Source organism: Arvicanthis niloticus, chromosome X (assembly GCF_011762505.2).
Source record: "Arvicanthis niloticus isolate mArvNil1 chromosome X, mArvNil1.pat.X, whole genome shotgun sequence".
Classification (NCBI taxonomy): Eukaryota; Metazoa; Chordata; class Mammalia; order Rodentia; family Muridae; genus Arvicanthis; species Arvicanthis niloticus.
The window spans coordinates 128,541,517-128,555,702 of NC_047679.1; the positions used below are offsets into that span (position 1 = coordinate 128,541,517).

Here is a 14,186-nt window from a genome sequence, read left to right on the forward strand (position 1 = left end):
CAAAAACCATCAAGGTAGAAGAGCTGCCTCTGAAATGTGAGGCTGACTAGAAAGCCCAGGAAATAATTTTGTTCAGAAATGACTTCCTGGGCCTAGAAAATTACTGAGGATGTTAATGAGACCTGAGGAAGGCCAGGAAAGTGACATCAGAATATGGTACCCAAGATGGTTTATCTGCCAACTCCAACTCAGTTGTTGAACATAGCCAGCCCAACCTCAAATCTGTTTTGATGTGTGAGCTCAATGTGCTCTAGGCTGTGAAGATAGCTTCCCTGCCATATATGAGCTGGAAAAAAGCATACCCCACTATGTACATTCACAAATTTCCCAAGGCCACTGGGTGACATTTATTGTAAAAGCACATTGGGCGAGGCTGGGACCAGGTGGGGCAGGTTCTAGGAGGCAGAGTCAGAGGCCTCTGAGCTGTCTTTGATGTCCGTGCTCTCTGTGGTCTCACTGACCTCACTGAGGTCCTTGCTGTCCCCACCACTATCCTCAGCAGCCAGGCCTTTCTCCTCACGACAGGCCTCTCCTGAGCTCAGAAGCACGTTGCCTTTGTTCTCCGCTTTGTTCTCCGCCTTGTTCTCCATGGCTGCCAGCACCATGTGCTTGCCCTTTTCCTTCAGCTCCAGGTGCCGCCTCAGCTGCCGCCAGGAGCCCAGAGGGAATCGGATGGAAAGAGACAGGGCCTAAGTCTCCAGACAGAAGACAAGAGGAGCCAGGCCCTGGGGCTGGCTGGGGGAAGGGACACAGTGAGAAGTGGTAGGGCCAAGGCAGGAAATACGACTGGGTAGAAATGTAGTTCAGTCCTAGCTCTGCCCTAAGCCTGCTTCCTCATCTGTAAAATGATAAGGTGCTGCTGGGGAGCCCCCAAGACAGCAGTGCCTCTCCAGGAAGCTTGGTCAGAGACCCCTTCTCCTTAGCCCAGTTTAGTTTAAATCTGAGCAGGCTGCTCCTGACCCTAGTAGTCCCACTCCCTCTGTAGAAAAATATCTTCCTACTGTCTCTCCTATTCCACCCACCTTCAGGCTTCTTCCCCAGAAAGCATCTCATGGCCTCCTCTAGAGTCAACAAAGGCCATGTCCCAACTTGACAGCTTAGGAAGTGAGGGAAAGAGGGGCTCTGACTCCTAGCTCTACAATCACAAGGGCTGACAATCTTGGTCTTGCTTCTAGTCACCACTGCCTCACTCTGTCTCACAGTTCTAAAGTAGCTAACTTTCCGGAGTACAGAATCTCCTCTACTGCTGGAATTACTGCCCTGGCCTGGCTGAACTCTTACCTCATCAGCCATCTGCGTGAGGTCCCGCTTCATTGCATATGCATCTTCCCCATCTGCATAGTATTTGGGCTCCACTTCGCTGATCCTGGGGGGTAGGATCAAGACACATGCCTAGGGGCAAATTCTCCAGGTTCTTAGGCTACTGGGGTAAATGTCATCTCCCCTGTAGGACCTTTGTAGAGGCAAAAAGCCAGTGTGAATGGGCTTCTCCTTTTTGTTTTTCATTTGAATGGATTCTTGTGCAACAGCTGTGATAGTGTTCTCTGCTCTTCCAGTGAAGCCAAGCAGCATGTAGCGTTCAGGGTACTTATCATTCCTAGCCTTGCTACCACTTTGTCCCTAGCCTGACCACTTGTGTCTTTTAAGTTGAAGCCCGTAATTCTGCCTCTTCATCTCCCTGACCTGTTCCCTGTCATTTAGTGAACACATAGCTAGTTCCTCTGCTAGGAAAAAGAAACACTGTACCTGCATGTAGATGGTCATCATAGATAACCTGGTTACTGATCAGATGGTTGAGAGGAGGGAGGGAGGTGTGTGTGCCCACTTGAGTAGCCCTGACACAGGAAGGGAAGCCCTTTAATGACCTAGGAAGGTTACTTGCCAGTCTTCAGAGGTACATGTTGGATATCTCCCTTAGTTGCTTTCCACCTTATTATTTTCAAAATAGGGTCTCTCACTGAATCTGAACCTTGTCCATTCAACTAGGTTGATTAGTGAACCTTAGGGATTCTCTTGTCTTAACTTCTTCAGCACTAGGATAACAGGTGCAGGGCACTGTATGTGGCTTTTATTCATGGGTGCTAGGGATCAAACACATGTCCTCACAATTAAGCTATCTCCTTAGCACCCCTCTTTTGAGACAGGGTCTTGCTTGCTATGTGGTTGAGACTAACCTGGAACTCTCTATGCTGGGACTCCAACCCACAGTCCTCCACTCTGAGTGCAGAGATTAAGAGGCATGTACTACCACACCCAGCTGAGAACTGCTGACTTAGCAGGTAAAGCAGTTTCTGCCACAGAGGCATCTTAACTAGGTCAAAGATCCCTCCATGAATCTGGATGTTGAGCCCAGAAAAGTTAAAGACTACTACCCCGTCCCAATGGTGTCATCTTCATTGGACCCCCTTGAAGTCTAGTGTGGCTCAGTGGTTCCTCAAATTAGTCTATTCCAGCCCCATTTTCAAGTGGCACTAGGTACTACCAAGTCCTCTCTTCATGGAGATGCCCATGTCCAGAGCAGACCTGCCCTCAGTCACCAGAACACTCAGAGCAATAGGTTCCTCATTGCTTTTGCTCATGGCCCCCTTTCCCTGCTGTCCCCTTTTATCTGTTCTTACTTGATGCTTCCTGGAGCCAGCTACTCCTCAGCCTTTGCTCATGCTCTAGCCTACCTCTCTTTACTCCTAGACCAGCACTAAGAAGCCCCGTGTGTCCTTTACCACACTGCTCTTCACCAGTCTCACTAGCACCAAGGCACTCCTTCTCTATCCAGCATATGTTGGACTCTCCTCTACCACACACACAGAGAAAACAGGTGCTTTCTTCAGGTTAGCTTATTAATAAATAGCAATTGAGTATACAGAAAGCCTCCCAGCAATGTCTAGAATACCTCCACTCCTTTCTCTGCTCATGCCACATAAAAAAAAAAAAAAAAAAAAAAAAAAAAAAAAAAAAAAAAGGAGCCGGGCAGTGGTGGAGCACACCTTTAATCCCAGCACTTGGGAGGCAGAGGCAGGCGGATTTCTGAGTTCGAGGCCAGCCTGGTCTACAGAGTGAGTTCCAGGACAGCCAGGGCTATACAGAGAAACCCTGTCTCAAAAAAAAAAGTGTTGATCTACTTACTGAAAGTTGAGGGTGTTGGAATAGAGATGCAGGGCGGCCCGGTTACTGTAGGGGAATAAGGTATTGCTGAGTTTTACAAACTTAGCCAGGCAGGTTGGCAGGCCACACCCTGCCAACTTCCTGGTCCCTCTCCCCTTTCCCACTAATACTATTTCCCATATTCTTATGAAGGCAGTAAACCCCAGAACCACTCTCAATCGGGTACCCCTTCCTCCCCATTTCCCAGCATTGCCCTTTCCCCCAACTTGGCTTCCACCTCTTCCTGACATGCAGAGAGACATATTTGGCATTGAAGTTCTCTATCATAGCTCGAGAGGCCTGGTCCATCAGCTTCTGAGCCAGGCCAAGGCGCCTGTGGGAACGCTTCACAGCCTGAGAGAAGAAGATTGGGTAGAAGTGGGACCACTGTGGTTCCTTCAATTATCTCTAATTCACCTCTACCAAACCCTCAGTAGCTCTACTCACCAGTGAGGTAATATGTCCATGGGGCACATCGTCTGGGTCCTCTTCCCTAGAAGAAAAAGCTAGAAAGGAGCCTGGTATGGGTGCCGTCTATCTGGGACATCTGTGCACAGCAGGTGCTCAGACTCTGTGGCTGATCCTACAGCACCCCAGATCTAGAAAGAGGAGAACTAGGAACTTCTGAATCAGAATAACCAATCATGACCCCCTCAAAGCCCCTACCAGGTATGTGCAGTGTCAACAGATCACCCTATAATTGATGCCCCTGAAAGTCAGCTGTCAAGCCACAAAAAGAGTAATGCTTATTTCAGAGCATTGAGGGGAGCCAGTTCGAAAGACCTATAAGCTACTATTCCAACTTTGCATCATTATGAAAAGATAATCTTGTTGTAGGAGGCTGAGGAAGGGATGGATACTCTTGAAAGGTAGACTCTTTTATTGTCCAATTCAGAGAGTGTGTAACACATACAGAAACACAACAATGAAAATAGAAATCTGCTTAACAAAATCTGCATTAGTTTCTCACTTCTAACAAGTGAGAAAACAAATGTGGAGGAGGGAGGGGTGTATGGACAAACTGTACCTTCTGCTCAGTTTTTCTGTCAGCTTAGAGCTACCCTACAAACCTGTTAATTAAAACAACAACAACAAAATCCATAGCAAGCTGGGCATAGTTAAATCCCAGCATTGAGAAGGCTCAGCATGAAGACTGCTGTAAGTTTGAGGTCAGCCTGAGTTACACAGTAAGCGTCAATCTGGGCAACAGAGAATGCCTCTTAAACTAATTCACAGCTTCCCATTCCCTTCTCCAAAGCTTCTGTCCTAGTCCCTCAATACCCCATCTTAGCATTAGGGTCTTTTCTTCCTCCTTGGTGACTCACATTTTAGCCAAGACATACCCCACAATCTTCCCATTCTCATCCTCAGCGATGTAAGAAAGCTGGTGATAGAAAGGAAAAGGAAGTCAGTAGAGCAGGCAACAGGTTAGAGCCTCAGGTTCTTATGCCTTTGCCCACTGCGTTTGGCTCACTCAGATCCATGTTTCCCTCCTGTTGCACCTTACACCCCTACAAAACGCAAAAGCTGCCCACCTGGGGCCAAGAGAGGCCATGATAGAAATAGTACTTCATCTGGTAGTTCTCAGGCAGGCAGAGAAGGTTGCAGTGCTGCATGTTCATCAGGTCCTCGGGCTGCATGACAGTGAGACACTATTAGTTCAGGGCTGCAGTGACTAAGAGGGCCACACACATGTGACCTCTGTTCTCTGTCCATCTCCGGGCCTCCTCTTTCCCCGGCCAGGACAGAGTTGGTAATATAGAACTTTGCACAAGCCCGATTTCTATGCAGCATGCAATACGTGCCAGTTCCAGGGCTGAGCAATAGTGCCCAGAGGTTGTGGAGCCCACTCAATGAGACCTGAATTAGGGAAACGCGGGATAATCGCGGGATGTCTAAAGCAGGCTGCAGCAGCCTTAAGGTCTGGCGTCCGCAAACCAACAGGGCCACAGCACCAGGTCCCTCGATAACATGCTCACACGGTCACCAGGTAGGCGCCCACTCGGTGCGGACAGGCTGACTCCCCGTCACCTCACCCTAGCATTGCGGATGTTCATCACGGCGGCGGTGGAGCTCGCGGGTCCTTGTGGATCGTGAATGCGTGCGCTTAGCGGACACTCAGAAGCAGGGTAAGGACGATAGGAGCAGGGGACTAGGACCGAGGCCAGGATCCTGGGGCGGCAGCGGAAGAGGCGGGCCGCTCAGACCGGCCTGCAGCGGAAATACCCAGCTATGGGATCCGCCTCCGAACTGCACAGCCAATGAGCGTGGCACTTAGAGCCAATAGGATGCAGTGGAGCAGCACCTAAGGTGGTGCATTTGAAACCACGGTGAAGACAAGGCAGGCAGCTTGGGGAGTAGTTGTACCCTCCCGCGGGGCCCACAGAGGTGCGCACACAAGCATGTGGAACAGGGTCAGCTTTATTTCGAGCCTTCGTGGGTAGGGACAGCAGATGAGGAGCCGAGGGGGTCGGGCCCAAGGCGTTGGAGTAGGGCTCCCAGAATCTGCTCGCACATGGCCAGGCACCGCGGCACATGGAAGCAGCCTGTAGGGATAATGAACCCTGGGTTTGGGAGGACCCTGCAATCCGGGTGCCACAAACCCCCACAGTCTCGCCTCATCCCTCGCTCACCTTTAAAAGGACCTCCCTTGATGGTGAGGGCCACCTTTCCCTCTTGGTTCAGGTAGCCAAACCATTCCCCGTACTCAGGATCACGAAACTAGAATAAAGAGACAATGACAGTTTCTGGGAGGACCCACCCGAATGTCACCGGTTGAGGAAGGAGCCCTCGCTGTTCCCTTTGCTATATCCTGGAAAAAGATGAAAGCTGGGGGTAGTAGGCAGTAGTAGGTCTTAGCATGTAACCTGATGGGGGAGGGGTTGCAGGCTGTGTGCTGCTACACTGAGAGAACAAGTGCTCTATATTCAATTGTGGTATGTTATCTAACACTTAATTGAATACTTTTAAAAACGGACACATTTTACCCTGAGTTTAAAAAGAAAAAACAAAGAATCCTAGATTGACCTACCAGCAAACTTTGCAAGTAGTGACTTCCCCGGAGTTCATGTACTCTACTTCACAGGCCTTTGGTCTAAACGATCTTTGGATTACAAGCAGAGACAAATAACTCCTGTTCTTGCATACCAAGGTTTTTATTATGACTCACAGACTTTCCTTTAGCCCTATGTAATGGGGCATACCTTGCCGCAGCCCTCAGGAGGCAAAGGCTTGACATATTTCTGTAAGGTACAGGCCAACCTGGTCTTCTGCCTGTCTTAACCATAGGTTCTGAACATGTCTCTCACTTCTTTTGACCCTGTCCAGTGGGTCTGATGCTTCAGATATGGGGAACAGCAGCTCAGCTAGCTGGACAGACCCATTCATTGTACACCCCATTCTTCTTTTACTGAGGCTTTTCCCTAAAATGTAGCCCAGATTCTTATCCATTACTTCCCAATTTTGCTCTCACTGATAAAACAGTTAAGTGAAGGTTTACAGAACAAATCAATTGCATTAAAGTTTACTACCGAAATGTTCCATTTAAATTGTGACATGAGTTGTACATTTTAAACTGTGTGATGTCAGGAGGCTGAGGCAGGAGAATAAGTTCAAGGCCAGACCAGATTTTGTCTCAAAGAGTGGTGGTGGCACATTCTTCAAGTGAGGTATAACCAGCTCTGTATCTATTCTTTATAACTTTTGAGTAGCCTTGTCCTTACTGTGTATTTATTTTTGAGAAAAGTCTCACTATGTATCCCAGGCTGTCCTGGAATTTCTTATGTGGCTCAGGCTGGCCTGGAACTCAATAGAGATCTTTTAACCTCTGTCTCCCTATTGCTGACACTAAGGGCATGCATGATAACTGGCCTATGTCTTTATTTTTAACTACTTGATCTTACACAAAATAATAGGGAGGGGAACAGGAAAAAGGGAAACTAACAAGTTCTCAAGTTGCTTTCTTTGACCATCTGAATTTTGCCTTAGTTACTATCTGCCTGTTGATTATAACTTTTACAATTCATTTTTCTTATTCTCATTTGAGATCTTCCAAGTGCTGAGATTATAGGGATGCACAGTAGGCTCTTGGAATTGCTTAATGTCATCTCTATTTTGTTCAAGAGCATTCTTACTTCATTTTATGGTTAAGATTGGTGGCTTCTAACCCATACCCTTAATGAATGCATTCATTATTCAGGCAGCGATGCAACCTAATGGGTGATGTTGCTTGGAAGTAGGAGTGAGTATCTGAGACAGCTCCAGTTGCTTGTTTAGATACAATGTAATAGAAACATGGCTGGCATATTTTTCCCTGTAATCACAATAAAACCAGGCTAGATTTCAGTCACAGTTAGTACAAACCAGCCAAATGCAGTAGCATACACCTGTCATCCCAGTACTCAGGAGTCAAGGTAGAGGAGGTAGGAGGAGCAGAAGTATAAGGTTATCTTTAGCTACATATTGAGTTTTTATGGCCAGCTTAGGTTACATGAAACATCTAAAAAATAATCAAACAAATTGTCATTTTCTTCTAGAACCAAAGCCACAATCGTAGAATGAAAGAGTCCCTGCTACAGTTGTAGGGAAACCACTGGAATAGTGACTTTAGAAACACACCAGTAGTCTTCAGGAACACTACCTCCATTAGGTATACTACCCTCTGGAGCCCCTTGATTTGGTTTCTTTCCTAGTTCATGATTGATTCTAGCGTCATTCACTAGCCCTGCTTCTTTTTTCTCTTTACCTTCTATACTAAAAAATTTTACCTTACTCTTAGTGCTCCATATCTCTCTATTGTTGTTATTTGTTTGTTTGAGACAAGGTCTCCTTATGTAGCTAGTTAGTCCCAAACTTACTATTGTAGACCAGGCTGATCTCTATGCTGTAATCTGGTTCCAGCCACCCAAGGGCTAGGATTACAGGTATGTACCACCACACCCAGTTCACCTACATTTTTTATGACAACTAGGCTTTGTAGCAAGCCAAATTTCTCTCTCTGAACTACAGCCTCTTAAACTCATCTGCTGGGTCAAGAGATATACTTCAGTCAGTAAAGTGCCTTGCAAACTAGCTGGGCAGTGGTGGCACACGCCTTTAATCCCAGGTACCAGAGAGGCTAGAGGCAGGCAGATCTCTGAGTTGGAAGCCAGCCTGGCCTATAGAGTGAGTTTTAGGACAGCCAGGGCTACACAGAGAAACCCTGTCTTGAAAAACAAAAACAAACAAAAAAGTGCCTTGCAAGACCTAAGTTTGATCCCAGAACCCATATGAAAACAAGTCAAGGATAGCATACTTATCCCACTACTGGAGAGGCAAAGATAGGATTATTCTAAGGATTCACCTCTATATCCAGTTTGCCAGTGTAGCTAGTTTGCAACCCTATCTTCTCAACAAAAAGGTATGTAATGCCTAAGGAACACACCACATGAGATTGTCATCTGACCTACCTATATATTTCCCCACCCCCCCCCCCCGTGTGTGCCTTTCTCTGTCACACACACACACACACTCACACACACACACACACACACCCACACACCCAGGGGATGAGGAGGAGAATCCAACTGGTGATTTACCAGCCTGACATCCTAGCTGTTGGATTCCCTGTCAAGGCTCAGGCTTACTGACCCTGGCAGATCAAGGATGTTCCACTTGGCCATACCATCCCAGCTTCCCTTCTGTTGAATAGACACAGACACACCCTGCCCTCCTTTGTTTTGGATCCTTGCTCACAAGATCTTCCCTGGCCCCTCTATAAGAAAGTTCTGTATCATTTGACATCTGCTTTGTTTTCCACAGCTTATTGGTCTCTATGTTTGCTTGTTTACTCGACTAGAGTCTGATCAGCCAGAAAGGTGTATTCCTTGAGGCAGAGCTTCTTGGTTCACCAAACAAAAGTCTTGGGACTCTCAGAGCAGCTGAGGGCAACATCTAGTGAATGGGCTAGCCTCCTGGACCCCCTTACACACAGCCCATTTCTCCCTCTCCTGCTGTCTGGGCTTCCAGGGGACAAGGAGATAGCACTTACCTGGCAGAAGGTATACTCAGCCACCTGGTAGAAGAGGTTAAGCAAGGCTGGGTCCCCACTGTCACTGTAACCCATGAGGAAGGCAATCATTGCTTCACTGTGTGGCCACCACAGCTTCATGTTCCATTCCAGCTGAGAACAGAGCAGAGATGGGCAGCTGAGGTCCCTGTAGGTCTTAGGAGGGCACTTAACATCCTCTGTTCTGGTTCAGTCTGGCTCAGAACTTGGTGTTTTATCATGGGGGAAACACGGGGAATAGAGCTTAAATAGTCCTTAAGAGTAAGGCTAGCCTTCTGACCTGTTTGTACCCTAAGCAGCTCCTTAAAAGGAGACCAGTACTGAGGAAGGCTCCCTTCAGTCTTTGAATTAAAATACTGTCTGCCTTGTCACACTTGTCTTTAGGCCTTTTAGACACTGCTGCTACCCATGGATGGTACAGTGCACCCTGCAGATCTCCAGAAGGATCAGAAAATTGATCAGAGGAATAATTCCACTCCTGCCTACCCTCAAATTCACAGAGATCCACCTGCCTCTGCCTCCCAAGTGCTAGGATTAAAGGAATGCACAATCACATCCAGCTCTCACTACATGATAGACTTCTTGCAAGCTTTTTTGGGCTCTTCCACCTGGGTAGGGCAGAGATCATCAGCATCCTGGAAGTAGAAGAGGCCTCCATGCTCAGGGTCCCATCCAGAGTGGAAAGGCAACAAGAGAAACTTGTCAATAATGTGCATTCGAAGTTTGGGGTCACCTTTCCTGAGGGCATACTGGAGTAGAAACCAGCCAGCTTCCAGTGTGTGGCCTAGTGGGAGTTGAAAGAAAGTAAGGCAAGAATCAGGTTACCCCCTTCTAGGCATCTGAGGGCTTGAGCTCCAGGTACCTCCCTTCCTTCTCAAGAGTGAGAGATGATTGAACTCTGTCCCAAGATACCCTGCCTTTCTGCCTGGACTTCATGTCCACTCCTGGTCAGTCTATCCCCTCCCATTGCCTGCTCTTTGGTAAAGGGAGAAAGGCTACCCTTCCCATCTGATACCCCAAACTCAAGGATAAGTTTTTTCTTAACAGGCCTAGCACATGACTTCACCTGGGTTTTGATGTCTTCCAAGGCAACCAGGGAGCTCTTTGCCATCCTCGGATACATTCTCCAGTACAACTTGTCCATCCCTCTGCCAGGAAAGGAAAAAGAGACAGATGTTTCCAGTTCAGGTCACCCAATCAGAAAGATCTAACTTCAAAAATACCTTCCTCTGCCCTTGGTAGCAGCCATGCACCTACTCAGTAGATCTAAAGGGGCATTTTTGTTTTGAGATAGTCTTGGTAGCCCAGGTTGGTCTCAAACTATACAAGCAAGGGTGACCTTGAACTCTACATTCTCCTGTTTCCACCTCCAGAGTTCTGGAATTACAGATATGTGTATCATGCCCTGCTCCAGAACTTTTTATTAAAACACTTTTACCCACTGAGACATCTCACTGGCCCCTAGAACCTATGTTTATGGTAAATTTACCTTGTAGCAGATTCATTCAAATTTTTTTTGATTTTCTGAGACAATGTCTTTTACCCTATAGCCTGGCTAACCTTGAACTCCTGGTTCTCCTTTGCAAACTTCCCCAGTGATGGGACTGCAAGTTTGAGCCACCACACTTGCCTTCCACATGAGTTTGATTACATGTGGCTACATGTTTGTTGGGGGCAGACTTTTAGCAGAAAGCAGCTATCAGCTTTGCAGCCATCTTGAGCCATATACCCTGACATGAGACTTGTATTACAATAGCCTACAACAGCTGAGCACACTCTGATAACATCTTGCTTTGGATACCCAGGACTTTCCTTGGGTGTGCGAGATTAAGGGTGTGTGGCTTTTTTTTAAGATTTATTTATTTATTTATTTATTTATTTATTTAATGTATATAAGCACACTGTCCTTGAAACACCAGAAGAGGGCATCAGACCCCATTACAGATGGTTGTGAGCCACCATGTGGTTGCTGGGAATTGAACTCATGACCTTTGGAAGAGCAGCAAGTGCTCTTAACCGTTGAGCCATCTCTCCAGCCCCCAGAACATTTTTTGGAATGGCTGATTGTCTCCCATGGACCCAGTAGGTTCTCATCCTTGCTTTAGGTCTGGGTTTCTCAAATAAAGAGGGTAAAACATTGAATGAGGAGATAGGCAAGACCAACTTTGATGCCCACAGAGGCTAGGGAAGAACATAGATCAAGACCTTTCCTGGCCGGGCAGTGGTGGCGCACGCCTTTAATCCCAGCACTTGGGAGGCAGAGGCAGGCGGATTTCTGAGTTCAAGGCCAGCCTGGTCTACCGAGTGAGTTCCAGGACAGCCAGGGCTACACAGAGAAATCCTGTCTCGAAAAACCAAAAAAAAAAAAAAAAAAAAAAAAAAAAAAAAAAAAAAAAAAAAAAAAAAAAAAGACCTTTCCTGATCTCAGAATGTGCCTTCTGCTCTGGCCTCTTCTTTCTGTCTTAGGACACACCCATTTCTGCCACCAGAAAGCTGGGCTCTACCTTCCTGAGGGCCCTGGGCTATATTTCAAATGAATGAGCTTCCTTGGATCCACCTGTCTAGAAAGCTGAAGAACAAATGACTTCAGGTAGAGGGGCCTATGCAGAGTGAGAGAATAGAGTTCACTTTGCCCCTGTCTCTTTGCCTACCTGGACATGCTGAAGAATCCTGTGGGCACACCAGTCCCCTAGTTCTGCATACTTGTTGGTCAGCTCCTCATCCTCTTCTCCAAGCTGCTCTACCAGGCTGAGCAGCATCATGGGCACTGCCATGGGTTCTGTGGCCAGTGTCCCCGAGAGCTGAGGCCGGCCCAACCCAGCTGGGTCCTCCCGTACCCACTGAATGATCTGATCCATCATCTCCACGGCTTCACTCTGTGGGGAGACCAGAGAGGGTACCCTGTCCCAGCACATACTTTCTTCCTTCAAGGGCTCAGGACTCAGCTTCTTCTCCAAAAATACCTGCACTTCCTGCAGCTCTCCAGGGCTAGCCCTACATCCAGACACTAAAGGCCAAGCAGATCTTCCCAATACTACTTTTGGGGGCTCTGGGATTCAGGTCACTCTCTGGTAGAAGGGCCCAGTAAAGAAAGAGAGAACCTTTCTACCTGGACACAGGGTACTGATAGATCCCTGTTTGCCCAGGGTCCCTTTGGTAGTATAGGAGGTAGGAGAGAGCTGAGGAGACATGGTGGTCACAAAATGGGACTTGTGGCAGGTTCCCTGGCCTGTCATCAGAATACATTCATGCCCAACAGCCTGTGGCCCCCACAGGCACCCACACACCTGATAATGCATTTCCCCTGTTACTTTCCACAGTTCATTCATGGCCATGGTGTAGAAGCACTCGCTGAAAATAGTCCGCTGTACTTTTACTGGACGGCCATCCCGAGTCAGCACAAAAGCACATTTCTTGCCAGGAGGTGCCACCCGGGCATAACGCAGCAAAAATTCGCCACCTGGTGGTTGGGGAGTATGCATGCTAGGTGAGGACTCTTGGAACCTGCCCAGTTCCTTTGCTTTTCTAAACCACTTTAGAGGGGCTGGAGAGACGGCTCAGTGGTTAAGAGCACTGACTGCTCTTCCAGAGGTCCTGAGTTCAATTCCCAACAACCACATGGTGGCTCACAACCATCTGCAATGGGATCTGAAGCCCTCTTCTGGTGAGTCTGAAGACAACTATAGTGTAGTGTACTCATATAAATAAATTTTAAAAAACACTTTAGATACACTGAATAAATTACCCACTGAAGCTCCTAGGGAGATGGGGTTAGGAGAGGTTACCTGCTTTTGCTGCATCCAGAAGCTCAACGTGGCGGAAGCGCTCAAAACTGCGGTATAAGCGACAATACATCCATACCTGTAAGGGAACACAGTTTAGAGAGGAGTCGCTGGGGTGGAGATAATCCTAAGTATCCCTGGGTATACCCTATTGCTGTGTAAACACCGTAACTGTACAAACTTACCTGTCTCCCCTGCAGCCAGACATATTTGAGGTGATCATATACCTTCCCATCGCGGCCAAGGCATGTAAAGAAGCCCCTGTGAGACATGTATTGTTAGAAAAAGAGGGAAAGAGCCTTGCACCTTTCTCCATAACTTCACTACTCTCAAGTCAGTAGATCTGTGAGTCACCTCCAAGTGAGATAGGGGGGAGAGGGGAGCCCTAGGAAGACCATGGAAGGGTAGCTAACCCGTGTTCCTGGTCATGGGAATGCTTCATCCAGAAAGCGATCACACTATCGAGCTCTTGCTCCATACGTTTCTTCCAGACTTGCAGTGTCTTCCGTTCCTTCTCCATGTCCTGTGAAGTGATTCAGGGAAGGGCAGGGAGGCACAGTTCTTCCTTCACAGGGACTTCCTGAACCAACTCGAGTAGGCCCCAGAGGTACTTGATTCCACCCCACCACCACAGCGCCTCGAGCCAAGGATACAGTACTCCCACCTCTTCGATGGGCTTCTGGCCCTACCACTGACTGGAACCAGCTCCACTACCACTGACCTGTAACACTAGGAGTCCTAGGTCCATCATTTGCTTTCCTCCAGGAAATAGGGCTTGGTCGCGATCCCGTGACTGTCACTCAGCTGACCGAACAGTGTCCCACCCACCTGATCCTCCTCCAAGAGAAGGGCCCCGAGTTGGGGGCGGAACAGAGGGCGGGGTTTCAAACCCCGCCTTCTGCTCTTCAAGGCCAGGACTGAGTAGATCCCCTGGTGGGAACTGTGTGAGGAAGTCTGGGCTTATTGGGAGTAGGGAGGAAACTAAATCTGGGCCTGGCAGCTGAGGCTGGTGATCCCAACAGATTGTGGAGTTAGGGTGTCCCTGGAAATGCTGAATCCTGAGACCCTGTGACCCCATATTGTCGGCAAACCCTTTCTGCCAGTTTGGTCCTTTAGCTTTAACTGTCTGAATCCAGTAATTTACAACCATTGGCCCTGGTTTCCAGTTGCCGGATACTTCACCCCCAAGGATGCTTCTGGAAAAACAGGTGGTAATC

At 47.8% G+C, this 14,186-nt stretch overlaps 2 protein-coding genes across 4 annotated transcripts; both read right to left on the reverse strand.

The window, feature by feature from the left end:
• Nucleotides 1-311: 311 nt before the first annotated feature.
• On the reverse strand, nucleotides 312-5,502 carry Naa10 (N-alpha-acetyltransferase 10, NatA catalytic subunit). Of its 3 annotated transcripts, none has more exons than XM_034484930.2 (8): nucleotides 5,178-5,502; nucleotides 4,677-4,775; nucleotides 4,467-4,525; nucleotides 3,589-3,634; nucleotides 3,380-3,495; nucleotides 3,124-3,168; nucleotides 1,282-1,366; nucleotides 312-644 (listed from the first exon to the last, which is right to left on the reverse strand). In XM_034484930.2, the coding sequence occupies exons 1-8, from the start codon at nucleotides 5,196-5,198 to the stop codon at nucleotides 396-398; spliced, it is 720 nt and encodes a 239-aa protein (XP_034340821.1). In that variant the 5' UTR covers nucleotides 5,199-5,502; the 3' UTR covers nucleotides 312-395. The 3 variants fall into 3 exon arrangements, with proteins under 3 accessions (XP_034340821.1, XP_034340822.1, XP_034340824.1); XM_034484931.2 differs by having other exon boundaries at nucleotides 312-735; nucleotides 5,178-5,497; XM_034484933.2 differs by having other exon boundaries at nucleotides 495-731.
• Nucleotides 5,503-5,544: 42 nt separating this feature from the next.
• Renbp (renin binding protein) lies at nucleotides 5,545-13,842 on the reverse strand. Its single transcript, XM_034484929.2, has 11 exons — nucleotides 13,691-13,842; nucleotides 13,383-13,492; nucleotides 13,155-13,230; nucleotides 12,973-13,048; nucleotides 12,475-12,647; nucleotides 11,839-12,063; nucleotides 10,254-10,335; nucleotides 9,796-9,971; nucleotides 9,170-9,301; nucleotides 5,775-5,862; nucleotides 5,545-5,687 (listed from the first exon to the last, which is right to left on the reverse strand). Exons 1-11 carry the CDS (start codon nucleotides 13,718-13,720, stop codon nucleotides 5,563-5,565), a joined length of 1,293 nt encoding a protein of 430 aa, XP_034340820.1. The 5' UTR covers nucleotides 13,721-13,842; the 3' UTR covers nucleotides 5,545-5,562.
• Between the last annotated feature and the right edge of the window lie 344 nt (nucleotides 13,843-14,186).

Coding starts and splice junctions, on each gene's coding strand:
- Naa10 (XM_034484930.2), bottom strand. CDS start 5,198: ATGAACATCCGCAATGCTAGG. Junction 3,635..4,466: donor GGGTATGTCTTGGCTAAAAT/GTGAGTCACCAA, acceptor TTTTTCTTCTAG/GGAAGAGGACCCAGACGATG. Junction 1,367..3,123: donor TCCAACACCCTCAACTTTCA/GTAAGTAGATCA, acceptor CCTACCCCCCAG/GATCAGCGAAGTGGAGCCCA.
- Renbp (XM_034484929.2), bottom strand. CDS start 13,720: ATGATGGACCTAGGACTCCTAGTGTTACAG. Junction 12,648..12,972: donor TCTGGATGCAGCAAAAGCAG/GTAACCTCTCCT, acceptor CCCAACCACCAG/GTGGCGAATTTTTGCTGCGT. Junction 5,688..5,774: donor CAAGGGAGGTCCTTTTAAAG/GTGAGCGAGGGA, acceptor TTATCCCTACAG/GCTGCTTCCATGTGCCGCGG.